The sequence below is a fragment of the Lissotriton helveticus genome, chromosome 2_1 (genome assembly GCF_964261635.1).
Source record: "Lissotriton helveticus chromosome 2_1, aLisHel1.1, whole genome shotgun sequence".
In the NCBI taxonomy this organism is placed as follows: Eukaryota; Metazoa; Chordata; class Amphibia; order Caudata; family Salamandridae; genus Lissotriton; species Lissotriton helveticus.
This window is the reverse complement of record NC_136059.1, coordinates 345,191,188-345,209,455: the sequence shown is the minus strand read 5'-3', so window position 1 is coordinate 345,209,455 and position 18,268 is coordinate 345,191,188. Positions and strand designations below refer to the sequence as shown.

Genomic DNA, 18,268 nt, shown 5'->3' with positions numbered 1-18,268 from the left:
TTGGACGAAGATAGAAAAAAGAACCAGGGGAGAATGCAGGCAAAGTGTAAAAATAACACTTTAAACAACTCAAACGAGACTTCGCAATTGTTCTAAAATTGAAGAGTTCCCAACCTACTCACTCCACGTGTGTGATAACCACATACAACGACATACGTTAGTGTTAAGTTTGATAGAATCACCATACAATGACCTGCAACTACATTAAGGGGACAGTCATATTGAAATCAGTACATATGTGTTGCTTTCATATCATAGCAGAGTTTTCAATAGACAGAATTTCATAAGTAATCCACAACCCTGTTTTAAATATATACTGGTGTAAATCATTCGGTGAGACTAGTTATAGGTTAACAGTTTTATATCCACTTCTCACACAAGAAAAATACTTACAGAGCCTTTGTGAACACGCCGAGCCCCACGGGAACTGCCGACAGGCCCCTCCCTGAACAGTCCACCCTGCCCTCCCCATCGCAGTTGCAGAGGGCAGAGCAAGGGCAGGGAGCCTCCGGCCCAGCCTGGCTGGCCACTGCCACCAGGGCCCAGGTGGACAGCCACTGCAGCAGCCAGGGACGTGACTCCGGCATGTGAGCAGCGGGAAAATGCAGTCCAAGTCCCCCAGAGAGCAGCACAGGGTCACGGAGTGTGTTTTTCCCCTCTGATGCAACAGAGCTGCAAGAGTAGGGCAGTATCCTGTGGGTTGTCCTTTCCCTCCAGATGCAATACAGTTCACCAGTGGAGCCCTAGACCTGTGCGGTGCTTTGTACTCAGCTGAGGCACAGTACTATGATTGTATGTCTGGCACACACCTTTATCTACAATTCAGTACAGTCTGGGACTGTTGATTCTGTCCAACAGTAGTTCCGTAAACCCAGCACTGGGACAGCGCTCATGGTCTTGTACAATGTAAACAAAAGTGGTTCTGTCGCGTATGACAAATGATTTGTGTATAGTATTCAATACAAAACGGGTATTTTTAAGGAATAAACCCATTTCTATGAAGATAAAAGATATTTAGAAACACACCACCACACATTTTTGATAACACAGTAAATGTAATTCTTTACTGTTCAATGTAAATTAGGTTTGGCTCTCATGTGACAAAATACAAAACTACAATAACTACATACATTTCAAGTGTACAGTACAGTAAGTCGCGCTCAGAATCAACGTGAGTTGGATTCTGACTCTGTAGGATTCACTGATGGCGGCTGTCCTCCCCACCTACGTCCTGAAGAACTGGGACTTGACTACAAATACATGTTTTTTCTCCCTTGTGTATTCATATGTCATCTCCGTCACCCTTGTACAGCACCATTGTCACTTACCACAATTAGTCACTTACTGTACACTTGAAATATATGTAGGTATTGTAGTTTGTGTATTTTGTCACATGTATTTTGTCTGAATTCAGTTATACTACTTTCGATTTCATGATGCTTCATGTTTTCATATGTTCATATGTTAATTGCTTCTAACAATGTCTTGTGCGAAGACATACATTTCATGAAATCTTATTATTATTATAGGTATTACTCACGAGTTTTAAATGTTCTGAACACTTAACGCTTTTAGGTGATAATTTTGCCAGATTCTTACCGCCTTTTTATAGATTTCATTCAGAATTTATTGTTCTTACTGGCAACTGAGGTTTTCCTCTCTTCGTGCACCTTTCTTCTTAATTTATTGGAGATTCTATATGTTTTCTCCTGTGGAGCACTTCCTTTCTTCATGTATATTTCTTTGCGTAGTTATATCTTTCACTTCTTCGTTTGTTGATTCACAATTTTACCAAACTGGCCAATTGGTGTAATTTGCTTTACTTTCAACGTGATGTTCGGTGTCTACATTCTTACCACCTCCTTCTCTTTTGTCTTTTAAGGAGAAGATGTTTTCTCCCTTGTCATTTAAAGAGATAATTCTGCTGTCTTTCTTATTCTCCTTCCTTTTTGTTTGCATTCCATCCATTCCTTCTATTATCCTTTATGTGTTTAAAACAGTGCTTCATATTTACCACCTTAGCGTTTTTTCACTAGTACTCTTTTCTCACTTGTTTTACTACTTTCACAATTTACCTCCTTTTCTTTTTTTCACTATTACTCATTTCTCACTTCTTTTATCACCTCTTGTATTTAATTGTGATGATTCTCCTTTCACATAATGGTTCCTTTCTTTTCTTTTCTTTTTCTTACTTACCTAGTTGCTACTCTTCCTTAATTGTTCATTGTTATTTATATGTTTCCACCTGATACTTCTTTTTAATACTGTTGTAAAAAAGGGAGATGTGTAGTGTCTTCACTGCATCTTTCACAACCTCTGATTTGTTCCTGTGGAATGTTCATATTGTCATGATGCATTAGAATGTTCTCTGACTCCCTGATGTCAGTTGAGACCTGAGGCTGAGCAGGTATGAACCTGCTCTTGGTGGGGTTTATTGAGTTCATTACTTTAATCTTCTTCTAATGTACTTACCTGGAATAAACCTGATTACCTACCACTCGGACTGAATACTTCATTCATTATCCATCACTACACTCTCTCCCTATTGCTCCAAAGAATTGTTCAGATCTCCTATTGTTTAGAAAATCTATAAAGACTTGGCTTTACCATCAGTGAGTAGATCCTGTCAATGGTCTTTATCAATGTGTGCAGCAACGCCAAGACTCCTATGGGCAGTCAAGCACGATATAAAATTAGAATCAAATTCAAATCAAGATAAAAGTGTTGTATATGCTCAGTTAAACAACAACAACACTGAGAATCCATGCAATTAGGCACTGCAAGGTACCCTACATTAAAAGAGCGAATAGAAAAAAGACGTACCAAGATTTTATATAAGTACTGCGAAAGGTGTGGTCATTTTGTTAAAGTCTGTCAGATGATGTCCTAGTTTGTCACAGGTGATTGCACCCACTCCCATCCACTTCTGGTCTAGAGCATTATTGTCTACTGCTACCACCCTTGCTCAGAGATTTGCCATGCAGGGCTACCCAGTGGTTACCCCAACATCCCAAAATCCGTGGCTGAGTTCATCAGAGTGGCAGGATTTGAGTATCCTTGCAGGATCCAGAGATTCAAGGACCTACTGCAGGATTCGACGATCCTAGAGTATTTAGCAGCCACACTTAGAGTGAAGCTAAGTGCCTGACTTTCCTCCCTGTTAATGAGAGGTCTCTGCTCTTTACATGTGTTCCTCTGCTTGGGCTTTGCTTTTCACCTTTGTTCCTAGCTTTGCAATTGAGATTTTCTTCAAGCCAGACATCAAGAACATTTTCCTGGAAGCCTTGTGTTTGCAGCACTGTTTGACATGTCTTCTGCATTGTCACCTCAAAGACTTCCCTTACATCCTTTTAATTACTGAACCTCTCCTTGCGCTATCTTCAGAGACCCGAGGTTAGTGTTGGAGGAGGAGAGTTAGATATTACTTGTTAGGATTGTGGGACTCCTGTTGGGACGCTGTACTGTCCTCTGCACCTACCTACTGGGCTGCTGCCAGGTTCTGAAGGTGGTGCAAAAATGACTGTCTCTTGGGCCTCTGCAGTTTTATATGTAGATTCTGCGTGAAGCTTTGTTTTAGATCTGTGTGTCAAATTGTGGAGCATTAACAACTGCTTTAGGACATCAGAACAAGACCAGTCTGCTGACAATGCTTTTTGCTCAAACAAGATCAAGGCTCTTTGCCTTTTATATTTTGATTCGACCATAGGGCATTAATTAAAAGAGCAAATCTTGTTAAGTCTCATTTCCTGGCGAATTTTACCATTTCTGCAATATCCATATATCCATATAAATGAAAAAATAACATGTACTTTAAGCTGAGGGAAGAGCAGAGAATAACAGTAGTCTAGTGTTCTGTTTAGTATTAGAACATTGGAATGTTGGGAGCTCCATTGAAATCAATGGAGTAGCTCCGGGCTTCCATCCCCTCGTGCGCCCTGAAGCTTTTGTTTTATTCGTTAGAACATTCTTCCCACTAGTGGCAGAATGTTCTAATAGCCTTATAACCCTTAGTAGTTCGCTTTTTCCAGCTATTAAAGTCCCGATCCCTTGTTAAAGGCCCGAGCCTCTAATTTGTCTTCATTAATTTCCATTTCCCCTTTCCCCTCTTCGCTATCTGTGCTAAGCCCAGTCTAGGGCATGTTAGACACTGTTGATGGGGAAAGAGACCAATATTAATAGAAACCCCAGTACATTCATGAAGGTTAACTGCTTTACAGCTGCAGAAATAGGCCAGTTACAAACTAATATTATCATCTACACAGAGGGCATATTTATCTCTGAATTAATCTTAGCCATTGGGATTACTCAGGGCACAGGCATCAGTACCCTGCTCACTGTGCCATGGGACTTAAGCAACAACATACTAACTAGGCCCCGATAGAATGAAACTGATCTGGTGTTGCTTGCGTTTCTTTCAGGGGTACCTGATCTGGCAGTTCAGGCTGTATTTTTCCTATGGGAGGAGAACCAAGACTGATTTGTATATGGCTGGTTCCTGTCTGAAGTGGCATTTTGGACAAAAAAACAATGACCTGGATTGTGGTCCAGAGTAATTATCAGTGGCTGAAATTATGTCAAGCAACCCACACATCACTTTTATGTTCTCCTCCTTTGTGTGCTGCACGGTTTTACCATGGACCTTGGGGTGCAGCCAAGCCCTAACCCAACATCATACGCACCCAACTCAGGCTGTGGACTTTTGGCTTTAGTGTTGGGAGCATGGACCATCTGAGGGCTCACCAACAGAATCGAGTAGGAGGGACGGGAAGAAGATGGCCATCGCTCTCCTGAAGCTGCAGTAGGATGGCAACCTCAAAGTTGTCAACACAAAATCTTCATTTGCTACCAGCCAATCAGATTACTCGGATGCTCAAATCCTTTCGGTCTGTGAATCCTGCATTCGGTCTAGGGAAATAATGCTCCCTTTCAATGGGATTTTTTTCTTAATTTTTGAAATTCACTATCCTTGGAGGATCAAAGTATCGGTTTCACGGAGGACCCATCAGTTAATGGTAAAGATATAAAGAACCCCCAGCCTGCTTGACGCCTATTTGTAAGACACATTTTTAAAAAGCTGCTGAACATATTTAACCACAGCAAGCTTAGGCACTCTTCTAAGTAAAGCTCTAGTTTCATGTCAAGTTTGGGGGAAATCCTTTCAGTGGTATTTGTGTAATAAGCAGCAGCAATTTTTTCTGCTTGAGTTGAAAATATAACTTTTTGGATCACCCCTGTTACTCCCCTTGCACAGATGTGCACAAAGCTTAACATGCCTAAACGTTGTCACTTATAGTATTTCATTGGAAAATATGGTGCAGCTTTGTCGAGCATCGCCAGTGCTATATCAATGATAATAACACTTTGAAGTAATGTCAAAATAGTTAGAAAAGACAGCAGGCTGTAAGTTTGATTGTAGCTTTATTGCATCTTCTTCACAAGAGACCTCATCCTTCAGTAAACAGATTCAACTGACATTAAGTTCAAGACTAAACATTCTAAACTAGCAATATTCTATTAAAGAACATACATAATGGAGGTGCATGGGCCAGGAGCAGGGAAGAAAGACTGAGTAGTAATAGGAACACTACATCACCTCCTTCTTATCATAACAAAGAAAGAAGATAAACGTGAGTTAAACAAGAATGTGGTAAAATAAACACACTATATACAATCTTGGAGACGAAGAGGAAATCTCTTCTGCCTGCACGGTCTTCCCACATCATATTGTGATGGAATAGCAGAGGTACAAGAGGAATTCTCTTTGGAACATTTAGGAGAACATTTGGCAATCCTATTGAGGTTCCATACTTTATGATCTTGCGTTCTGACTGCATACCCCAAAAGTTTGATTACTTTAAGTGGTTGGCTGAACTTTGAGATGCCAAATTTTCTTTCGGGGAGTTTTATTCTGACCCAGTCACCAATTTTGACCACAGTCTTTTTTACAGCTTTTCTAGCATCAAAGACCATTTTCCTCTTATTCATTTTTCCTAACTCACGATCCTTCCAATCAACCGTACTATCAACCACTCCACCTACTTCTACCATTTTTGCGGTAACCCAAAGAGGCTTCAGATGAGTGTTAGCCAACCTTCCTTTAAACAAGGTAAAAGGTGAAACACCCGTTGAGGAATGAGGGGTGAACCTGTATTCACAAACTTTATTCTTAACTGCTTCTTCCCAATTACTGCTAGACACAAGGGCTAGTTGCATGGCTTCCTTGAGAACTCTGACAAACCTTTCAACAACCCCATTGCATTCTGGGTGATATAGAGCAGCACGCTTATGTGTAACACCCCTCTCAACTAAAAATTGTTCCACAATAAGAGAGGTAAATTGTCCCCCATTGTCTGTCAAGATTGAACTTGGCAAACCTTTGTTTGCAAAAAGATCATCAAGAAAGGCAATTACTACAGAGGAATCCACACTATTGACTATTTTTATGATAGGCCACCTGGAAAACATGTCAGCACAAACTAGAATTTACCGATCTTGAGTCTTGACCTGAACAGGCCCCAAGATGTACAGAGCAATGTCTACCCAAGGACCAGTAGCTTGTTATCTGACCAGTATGGGCTGAGTTCTACACTTGAGAATCTTGTCACTGATAGAACATTGGGGAAAACAATGCACAGACCGTTCAATCTGGGTGTCCATTGCAGGCCACCAATAAGCTTCTCTAATCCTTTCTTATGTTTTAGCGATGCCCATATGACTAGTGTGTGCGTTCTCAATCAACTTTTGACGCAAATTCTAAGGCGGAACAAGTCTACTTCCTCTGAATAGCAACCCATTGTGTATGGACAATTCTTCTTTAACACTCCAGGAACCTCTTATTTCCTCATCACACTCGCGTTTCTCACACCAGCCATCACGCACAAAACAGACCACCCTTTGTAAAACAGAATCGTCTCTCAGACTTATAATCCATTCTTCTTCTGTGACAACACCCTCAGTTACAACACAAATTTTCAGATCTTCAGAAGAATCCTCGCCCATAAAAGAATCATCTTCACTGTTATCAGAAGCTGTATCACCACTAAGCCTCAATAAACAATCTGCAAGAATGTTGTTAGTTCCTAGCAAATATGAAACCTGAAACTCAAAGTCTTGTAATGCGACCACCAATTTTCTTATTCTGTGGGAGACACAATCATTGCCTTTTTTCTGAAACACTTCTTTCAGAGGTTTGTGGTCCGAAACTACAGTAAAGCGCTTACCCCATAAGAATTTTTAAAGTTTTACAGCAGCCCAATAGACAGCCAAAGCTTCTTTTTCTACTACCGAGTAGTTACACTCAGCTCCTCTAAGTGGCATTGAGATGAATAAAATAGTGTTATCTACTTTTTCACCACTTTGCAAAAGGACAGCGCCAAGTCCTTTACTACTGGCGTCTGTCATTATGTAAGATTCTTTAGTGGGATCAAAACTTGAAAGACTTTGTGCATTATTTAAACAATCTTTGATTAAATCAAATTCTACACAGCAAGACTTATCCCAGATAAATTCACGCCCCTTTCTTAATAAAGCCCTGATTTTTTCTGTTTTTTTAGCAAACCCAGGAACAAATTAATTGTAAAACTCAGCCATATCTAAGAATTTAATCAGTTCGTCTTTATTCTCACGATACTTGAGATGGGTAATAGTCTCCACTAAGGAAGGTTTAGGTTTGATACCTAATCCTGAAATCAAATGCCCAAGATACTCAATCTCTTTCACATCAATGTACACTTGTCCAACCTGAGAGTGAGACCTGATTCTTCCAACTTGGATAAGACTTCACTTATTCTCACGTCATGTTCTTGTTGAGTCACACCATGGACAAGGACATCGTCTTGGTAGACTTTGACACCATCAATACCAATCAGAATGTTTTCCATCACCCTTTGGAACACTGAGGCTGCTGAAATTAAGCCAAAAGGCATCCTGAGCAATTTGTAGGTGCCGAATGGTGTGACAAAAGTTGTTAAGTCTTGACAAGAGGGATGGAGTCTGACCTGATGATAGGCGGATGACAAATCTAGTGTTGAAAAGTGGGTGGCACCATTTAATGAGGACAACATTTCTGTTATGTTGAGGAGGGGATAGTGATCGACTACTACAGCTTTATTGAGCTCTCTCTTATCAATGCATAGTCTTGCCTCTCCGTTGGCCTTTTGGGCCATAACTACTGGAGATATTCACTCTGTAACTTCAAATTCTTGGATGACCCACTCTCCAAATGTTTATTCAACTAATTTTTTATTTTATCTCTAACTAAGAGTGGGACGTTTCTGACTTTGGCTACTTTAGGTAGGGAATCCCTTTTTAATTTGATGAGATGTAGGTATTTCTTAAGACACCCGAGTTTACCAAAGACCTTGGGAAATTTCTTTACCCAATCATTATAGCCTGAAACAGAAGCAACATTAGGAAGTTCTCTTAGACGTACTTAGGGGACCTCATTGGGATCTAGATAGACACCAAGATCTCGTTGATGCGCCCAACTAATCAGAGAATCTTCTTTCATTGACACGTACATTTTCCTTGCAGTAATCTTTCCCTTAAAATCTATTGTGCCCATAAAGTATCCTAACAGATTTATAATTTGACCACCGTACCCTCTTGGAACAATGTCAGGCTTAAGCAGTTTGACCTTTTGCAGTAAATTATTTTCATAAAAAGTTTTGGGTACTAATGTAATTTTGGCACCTGAGTCAAAAAACATATCAACACTGCTTTCATTGATAAGAACTTTTTCCATGGGCCCCTCAGCTGTCATATTATCAACCTGACAGACAACGAAATCTTCATCATTTTGTTTGTAGATGTCTACTTCTCTTATTTTTTTTTTATTTCTGTTGGATCTGCAACAACTTGAGAAGTGACCGTTCCATCTACAAATTGAACACATTGCTTTCCACCCAGGACAGTCTTTAAACTTAGTGACATGGCCCGTATTACCACAACGATAACACTTGCCAGTAGAAGATTTTGTGTTAATGCCAGAGGGCATAGATTTTGAGGAGACAGCAGCGTCTAGTTGAGGAACTTTACTTGGCGTGTCTGAAGTGGATGCTTTTATTTCTTTCACTTCTGTGGTCGGATTTTTGCTATTATCACTGTTTTTGCGAATGGTCTCTGCACACGCATTGGAATGCTTTTGCATTTTCAATGTGGTGATTACATCTTGAAGTGAAGGATTGTCTTTTTGCCACAGGCTATCTTTAGCTTTATCTATAGAAGAACCTAACATGAGCTGATCCCTAAGCCTCTCATCTAAACTTTACCAAATGAACAAGTTGAAGCAAGCTTGCGTAAAACAGAAACATATTGTTCAACAGTTTCACCTTGTCTTTGTGCTCTCTCGTTATGCAAAAAGAATCGGTTGTTTTCACCTTCTCTGTGTCTGAAATGAATCTCAGGGGTAAAATGGTAGTTACAGCTTTAAACATGGGAGGAGTTCTAGAATAATGAGGCGAACAAGTCAGAGTATAAATACCAATAGAACTACGGCTTGTGAATCCCTCGGATTCCTGCCGTTACAAGCCGCCCGCTGATTGGACCATCCCCAGAGGGAGAAAGAGCGCGAGTAAGGTGAGTGAGAAAAGAAATGATTCCCCTCGCTCGTAATAGCTTTAAGTTATAGTAATAGAATAGCCCATAAACTGATGTAAGTTTCACTTTGAACCTCTCAGGTACTCTACTAAAAGAATAGAGCCCGTCTACGAGTGAACGCGCATTATCATTTTCAAGTGGTCCCCGCAGGGAAAAGGGAACGAACGAGGAAACCCGCCTTTCAGGCAGCGCTGTCTCTAACAGCGGGAACCCCTAACGGTCCGCTTGTTGGAAACAAGACTCTTTCAAGGTATGAAGATAGGCCGTTTTTACTGACCCGAGGAGACTTTATTAAAAGCGGGTTGCAAAAATACTTGCCCTAATAGATAAACATGTGCGGTATTTCACTTTCTTTAAACAGTTGCCGCTCTACGCAGGAAGCTTGAATTTCCTAAAGACATTACGGATTTGGGCTGAAAATTACCTAGCCACTGCCCGATGGGTTTTTATATTGTACTATCGATGTTTCCATTTCTCTAATAAGGTGAGGAAAGATGCTACTGTAAGTTGAGCTTTGCATCACTGGAAAACTTCTATGACTTATTATGACGAATAGTTGGTTTTATTTATAGTTTAGAGGAAACTCGTTTTAATGAAGATAACCACAGTGTGGTAGAAATACAGCCTGTTTGAGATGGAAGCAGTGAACCCTTAAAATTAAGGTAGATAATATAACAAAAAAAGATTATGTGGATGAGCAGATGCCGCTCTCTATCATGCTCTATATATAAAATATTAAATAGAAGGGTGTTTAAGAAATATGTAATTATCTCTCTTGCAGGTTACACATGCCGGTTTTTAGGGAATGAAAATAACGGTGCCTCAATCAGTCTGGTTTTAATTGAAGGTTTTGACTGACAAATCTTGAAGAAAGATCACAGTCAGGTAAAGTTATAGGAAACCTATTATCTTGGTAAAATAAAAATAGGAACTCACTTATGAGTAGTTCATATGTAAAAAGGTACTGTTACGGATAGAGATGCAGTACTAGAAACATGAGCTAATAGAAGCTAGGATACCAGTCTTTAGGTGTGGTCCAAATTAATACCCGAACCCTTATAAGAAATAAATGAATGATCCTTGTTGTTACCCTTTTCTGTAGGTTTCTTTTACTTATCTACTCTTTTCTTAAACTTTAATCTGGGTTCTATTTACCTACTTGAGATAGAAGGTGTAATATTAAAAAATCATTGTTATTAAATCAAAATGTGAATCAGCTCTCTAATGAATATCAACAGCAAAATATTTATAAATCTTAGACAAAAACATTCGATATCATATAAATTGCATTTGTCTAGGCCTTTTCTCCCTACGTCACCTCTAATGTATAAATATATACTATGTGCACTATGCTATGCTATGTATTATAGAACACTCAAAGTCAAACAATGAATGTAATCGATATTCCCATGTTAAACTGAAATGAACCAGATACCACAAAATGGATACAGATCTTTAGGTTCACTGACATCAATCATCAATTTTGACTGTCTAACATGAAACTATAAACTATGACATTGAACTTTTAAACAAATATATAAAAACTAATAGTATTTTGTTCTTTGTAGACATATTGGCTGAACGTATAAACTGTCCTGAGGAAGACACCACGACGTGTCGAAACGCGTTGACTCAAACCCAACAGCCACAATAACTGTGGAAAGGATATGTATTAGTGTCCGTCTAACATGTTTTAAATTTATGTTTTCTTTAATTAGGAAATTCATCACTTTTGTATCAATAATCCATTATAACTGTATATTTACATTGTATAGATTTATCTTTGTTTTTATTAAAAAATACTATTTTTGATATCATTACGTTTGTTTGTGTTATGGTTTAAGTTTCTAACATTGGGAATTATGCAGTTGAATACATAGCTGGTTTTTGTTTAACTGATAGCCTGGGTGTTTACCTTCACATTGGATTGTCTTTTTGCCACAGGCTATCTTTAGCTTTATCTATAGAAGAACCTAACATGAGCTGATCCCTAAGCCTCTCATCTAAACTTTACCAAATGAACAAGTTGAAGCAAGCTTGCGTAAAACAGAAACATATTGTTCAACAGTTTCACCTTGTCTTTGTGCTCTCTTCCCGAAGTGAAAACGTTCTAGAACCATACTCATTTTTGGAAGGTAGTGCAAGTCCATTTTTTTAATACAAATCTCGTACTCATTGAGTGAATCACCTTCACCAACCAACATATCGGGAAGGTGCTCAAAAACCTCTTGGCCTTCAGAGCCTAAGCAATGCATGAACAATGAATTTTTCCTTTCTGCACTCAAGGACGTACCACACACCCTTGCATAGTGGGCGAAAACTTTTTTCCATTTTAACCAGGGTATGGCAGGATCCCCAGGTTCAGAAAGAAAGAAAGGAAGAAAGGAGGAGCAGTGACGTTCTGCATGACAATGGACTGAGTAAAAAAGAAAGAGTTAAAAGAGTACTAACAAATGAAATCTAACCGCTTTGTCTAAGTGAAACCGACAAGGATATATGCAGTTTTGTAAACCAATACGGACTACATGTAGACCAGAGTGAGATCGATGAGTAAAAGTAGTCGATCTGCTATGTGCTGTGCAGATCAGCGTAGATAATTATCAGAATTTCAAATGGGAGACTGATGTGTAAACAGCTGTGCAGATCAGTGTAAAGAATAAACTGCACCTCAAACAATAACGTATAGTGGATAACAAAACTGAGTTGAATCTGCTCTGTGCTGTGCAGATAAGCGTGGTAAACAACCTGTATCTCAAAGAGGAGGCTGATGTGTAAACAGCTGTGAAGATCAGCGTCAAGAGTAAACTGCACTTGAAACAAAATAGTAGCGTGGACAAATGAATCTTCCTTGCTATGTGCTGTGCAAGTCAGCGTAGAGAGTAAAATGTACTTTAGTTGTATTCGTGACTTGCTAAATCTGTGCAAATCAGCGTGTTGAATTATGTATTGTATCGACAAGTACACAACTGAATTTGACCTGCTACATGCTGTGCAAGTCAACGTAGTAAAGAAATGTACCCTAAGAGTGTAGATGGCTCAGGAACCGCTCTGAAGATCAGCGTGACAGGAAGACTGCACTTTGAAGAACGCCGCCTGGAGCCGACGAGTGAAGCTCCAAAATGGTGCCTGTGACGCTTCTGACGTGATGTGGTGACGTTGAGATCACGCTGGAGATGTCGCGGAGGAAGAGAGGTAGCGTCACGGTTCCCTAGGTAACGGTAGGCTAGTGACGTAGAGAAGAGGCAGCGGGGTCAGGAGATTGGGGTTGCTAGGCAACAACTTACAGAGATGAGAAGGCCGTCAAAATAAATCTTTTGACACGGCAACCAAGGCGGAACCGATCAGTGATCTTGAAAATAGCCCCGCACTCAAAAGCAGAAACCTCCGTCCTGTCTCGTGACTCCAAGACCGCCCAGCAGCTCTTCAACACTGCCCACGGAGGTAGACACAACACCTCTCCACCGCTGGTTGACTACGGGTGAAAATCCGCTCAGTGTCAGGCAGAGAGCCAGCGAAGCTATTTGGCTGAGATGTCCAGAACAGCTTAGACGAAGACAGTAAGGTAGAGAGTTTTTCAGTTTAAAAAAAAATGGTTGAGTTGAGGTCTCTTGTTGGTGGGTAGATGTCCAATCGTCACCAAAATGAAGTAATGTCAAAATAGTTAGAAAAGACAGCAGGCTGTAAGTTTGATTGTAGGTCTTTATTGCATCTTCTTCACAAGAGACCTCATCCTTCAGTAAGCAGATTCAACTGACATTAAGTTCAATACTAAACATTCTAAACTAGCAATATTCTATTAAAGAACATAATGGAGGTGCATTTGCCAGGAACAGGGAAGAAAGACTAAGTAGTAATAAGAACACTACACACTTTTTTCCACGAAAAGTGCTTCCTCACCATAACTGCAAAGCCATTATCACCGACTTGTCGGTGTGAAAATTGCTGTTTTTTTTTTCCCCTTTTCAGATCTGCTATCCATTTTGTCGGCCCAGAATTTTGTGGTTTTGTTGTGGGACCTGTTGCAATAACATACTGAAAAACACAGAAGAGCATAAATACATGGATAAACAACATGTACTGTACCTTCCTGTGCGGGGACCTCGTCACTGGTTTTGAAGTGCTCCGATTTACTCCATTCACTCCAGCTGCCCTTAAAGTACTTCCCATTTGGCTTGGAGCGAACTCTCACCTCATACTTTGCACCTCGTGCCAACTTTTGTTCAAGTAAACGGAAATGAAGAAACGTGATCTCTGGAAGCTAAAATGAAAGGGATGAGTCTGAAATGAGTCAAAGGTTTTAACTTAAGAAATGCAAGCAGGCAGACAGACTTGTGGGAAGCACTATGCTTTCAACATTGACTATTGCCTCATGTAGTCCGCCTTTTGCTTGGTGCATGCAGCAAATTCAGACTCGAAAACACATGCTTTAGTCAGTGCTTAATTTGTAAAATAATAAATGCAGGTTCTCGATTTTTGGGGGGTGAGGCCACACCCACTTCCCTGGCCGCACCACTTCATCTACTGGCCCCACAGACTTCCTCTATTGTCTCCACCCACATCCCCAACTAGCACTACTGAAAACCGGATATAATGCCCGATCTGAATTTCAGCAAGCATTGACTACAAGAAGAAAGATCTTTCCTCCCAACTGTGAATCACATCTCCTGATGGAGAACTATTGGAGACAGCTGGGCAGTGATCTGTGTGCTGAAGAATTTTTCAGGATGGGGTCCTGATCTAATGAGACAAAGGCCCACTTTCATCACTGCACTCCCCCAAGGTTTATACCCAACTACCTTTGACAGCTCTTTATTGAAGGATAAGACCTACCTTCTCACTAGGAGTAGAAAAGAGATTGAGAGACCCACAGATCCTGAAATTTATTTTCAAAAACAATATATATATATATATATACAAATCTATTCAAAGACCTAGGGGAATACATGCCAGAAATCAGGGAAAGAATAGAATTCCTGATACCCACTCGTTGCAGTCAGAGCTCTCAACATTACATGGAAACGGGAGGAATCACATATAACAACCACAAGCCACTATGGTGCATAAATTCATTACTGCCAAGTGGCCTACATCATGTTTGACCCTCAAACAGTTCTGTGTTTTAGGTAACTGCTTTTTAATTTTTTTGTACTAGTTACAAACATCTGGAATGAAAATTATCATTTGAAGCTTCAGGGATCCCCTCACCACATTCTGTCTATACATCCAAACACCCACACTGTGCGGAAACACCAGCCACAGTCCTTTAGACAAACCTTATGCATTCATCTTCTAAAGCATGTGTGAGTCACGAGAAACAACTGTTCATTTTACATTTTATTTATAATTTTTTTATGTGTTTTCTAATTACCAGGACAGCAAAGACTATCATCCCTGGCATTAAGCACAGGTTAATGTAATTTCTTTTTGTGGTTCACCATAACAAAGATAGTGGCTGTTACTTGAGTAGGGTTTCACACTCCTCAGCCAACAACTCAATTTCTCACATATGCTATACTGTAGCCCATGGACCCATCCCTCTTATTAAGTACCAAAAAGAACCAAACTAACATTTCTGCATTATTAGATTACAATTGGCCTACTGCTCTGCTACGGTTTAAAGATTGAGCGTTCCAAACCAGTTGCAATCTTAATCATGAGTACTATTCCTACTTGTATAGTTCTGAACTGAAAAATAAAAATAAAAACAATGCGTGTTGACATTTGCCACAAACAGGGTTTTGGTTAAGTTTAGCTTTAGTCCAGGGTCTGATAGCTAATGCAATATGCTAAGAGTATCAAACTACCATCATTTTTGCAAGGCTTTTAATTTTGCTCTCCTACATTCCTTCCAACTTACCATTTGTGGACACAACAAACTTGTTACAAACCCATTGGCACACACTCAGTAGATTGAAATGTGTCGATCTGTATGGCCAACATTCCTACTGGCATAATGCACTTTGTAGGTGGTAGACAAGAAGTGGTACCTCCTGTTTTTTTTGTAAACATGAAGAAACTGAAAAAGGATACATTTTAGCTAACACTTTCAAACAGTCAATCAGGAGCACAAGAGCTACCACTTATAAAGAGAACATTGCTGTAATCCCTTTGCCCAAGCTCTTCACCTTGTTTCCTGGCGACAATGGATTTCTGGAAAGGGACAGAACGTATGCATAGGAAAAAAAAAAACCTTAGATACAAAATAGCTGAGTACTATGGAAATGCTCATAAAACAGGAAAAAACAACATGTATATATAGATATATATAAACACACATATATCATGGTTTCATAGCGCTTTTCCTTTCTCTACCTTGTTTGGGAGTCTCTCTACCCTCTGTCTTTAAAGTGCAGAGGGTAGAGCAAAGGTTAGGGTTGCTTGCTGTTGCCATCAGAAATGTAGAAAAATACACAGGCATAACTCCGTTCAATTATGTTTGGTAGCTACCAGCTCTCTCCTTTGCACAGGCGAATCTCAAAAACTAAGGATCAGTAAAATACAAAAACAATGCATGTACCACTGCACTGCCAACTACTGCCTGTATCAAAATAATGGTCAGTGGAGTGCAATTTCAAATCTTATACACCCTCACGGCTCTGGAAGCAATTGAACATCGAACAGGTACATTTATAGACCGTTCACCACCTATTTCCTCTTTTCAACTAAGCTGTGAGAATGGCTGATACTGGTGAGGTTGCGCTGCTGCTTTGCGAGCAACTGGCCACGGCATTCACATCAGCATAGACAACTCATTCCTAAGAGTGCTACAGCCAGGTTATAAAATTGTCCAGATTAAAATACATTTGGGAATCGAAGGGTGTCTCTTCAGCACTCCGACGTCCCTCACTTAAACAACAAACAGATGATTTTACAAAGAAGGCTGCAGTCAGCCGGGCAAAGGTTCCAGTATGTTCATGTTTTCTGAAAAAAGTCAAACAGGCAGGGCTTGGGTATTCAGACGAAGAGTATGGATTTTGAAACTCGTTTTGATGCACTCATATTTATAAATCTTCATGCTCGCAGCGCACCAGTTGTTAATTGTTCCGAGTTCAACTTCCTTAATCAATTGGATTAAAACTTCTGTTTTTGTGACCTGCAGTGTCAGACGCTAGTATACTTCAATAACTGCTTGAAGTACCCCGTGAAAAAAGACAGGCACGGAGAAGGGAGGAAACTCACCTTTGGTGCCTGCAGCTGCTCAAATTCAATTCCTGAATAAGGAATTATTACTCCATGCGGTCTCAGGGATTGTTTTTGCTGTTTTCGTTGTTAAAAGGTTCTAGATGCAACAAAGCAAATTCCTTCTCTGTGCAGGCCTGCTAACCGCTAATAGGTTACCAGTGCCCGAAGGTCTATCATAAAACTGAAAATACTGTGGGGTATATTCTCAAGAACGTATGATAACCATTGCAAATTTAGCTTAACGCAACTTTGCATATCTCAGTCTATCGCGAGAAAATAACACCGTCTTAACGTCCAATTCCCAACCCGGCAGCACCATGCGATAGTCGCAGGATAATGCACCTAATGACTGAGTAAAAATCAACGCGACAAACAAAAAATGTGAAACAAGAACGCCATAAAAGTTGCAATGCCCCAAACCGCGATACCAAAATCAGCGACAACCAGCGACAGGCCTGCAATTCCCACGCTTCATGCGGGAAAATGCACTACACAGCAAAAAAAACACACCAAAACAAAATCAAACTGCGTTGCACCATGGATGCAACCGGACCGAGTGCAGAGGACAACCCGAACCCCACAAGCCCCATGGAGGACCAGCCAGCAACCCCGTGTTCAGGGAAGGGCAAGGAAAAGAGGAAGAGGAAGATGGGGTTCAGTCTGCAGGAAGACCGGATCATCGTCACCGAGGTGACAGAACACTACCAACAACTGATTGTCACCTCCACTGCGGCACTGGCAACCCAAACAGAAATATGGCAGACCATTGTCAACAATGTCAATGCAGTTGGAGTGTTGAGGAGGTTAATGGAGAAGGTAAAGAGGCGCTGGCATGATGTGCAAAGCCAGACCAAACAGAAACTCGCCGCTAACAGGAAGGCAGCAACGGCGACTGGAGGTGGGAGTCCTGCACCACAGAAGGAGCTGGATGAACTGAAGGAAATGGTGGCCACAGTCACCAGTGTGGAGAGGGTGGCAGAAGGTGGGGGTCAGGACACAGCTCCAAATGACTTGACCCAACAGCAACAGGGTGAGTAACGACCAGGGACTGGGGGAATGGGGCAGGATGGACACAATGGCACACATACACAATCATGTGTAACACACTGCACACGCACAATGGTAGTGGAACATGTCCCTGATACCCGTGGCACACTGCAGCATACATACAAACACCAAGTAGGCCTCTGTCGACCATGTGCACATATGGGACCCCTCCATATAACCAACAACACAACCTATCCATGCACATGTGCAGAATCCAGAAGCGCAGCAGCTGTGTGAGCCCCACTGACTATGCATGACCGATAGCATGGCTGCAGTCGCAATACGTTATATTGTGCACGATTCAACATTGAGGTGGCCCAGTGTGGATCACATCCGTAAAGGAGCAGGTCACACTCTGACACATCTAAGTGCACCAACAACCCATGACGTTAATTGCACATCAGCAGACAAACAATGCACAAGACCACAAAATCTGTCCAAG

General features: G+C 40.7%; 1 protein-coding gene across 1 annotated transcript in view; it reads right to left on the bottom strand.

Annotated features, from left to right (window-relative positions):
* IL7R (interleukin 7 receptor) overlaps positions 1–18,268 on the bottom strand; it is a 705,075-nt gene that overhangs the window by 337,487 nt on the left and 349,320 nt on the right. Inside the window, exon 5 of the mRNA XM_078674941.1 lies at positions 13,681–13,855. Within this exon, the coding sequence (XP_078531067.1) occupies positions 13,681–13,855 (175 nt within the window). The remainder of the gene's footprint in view (positions 1–13,680; positions 13,856–18,268) is intronic.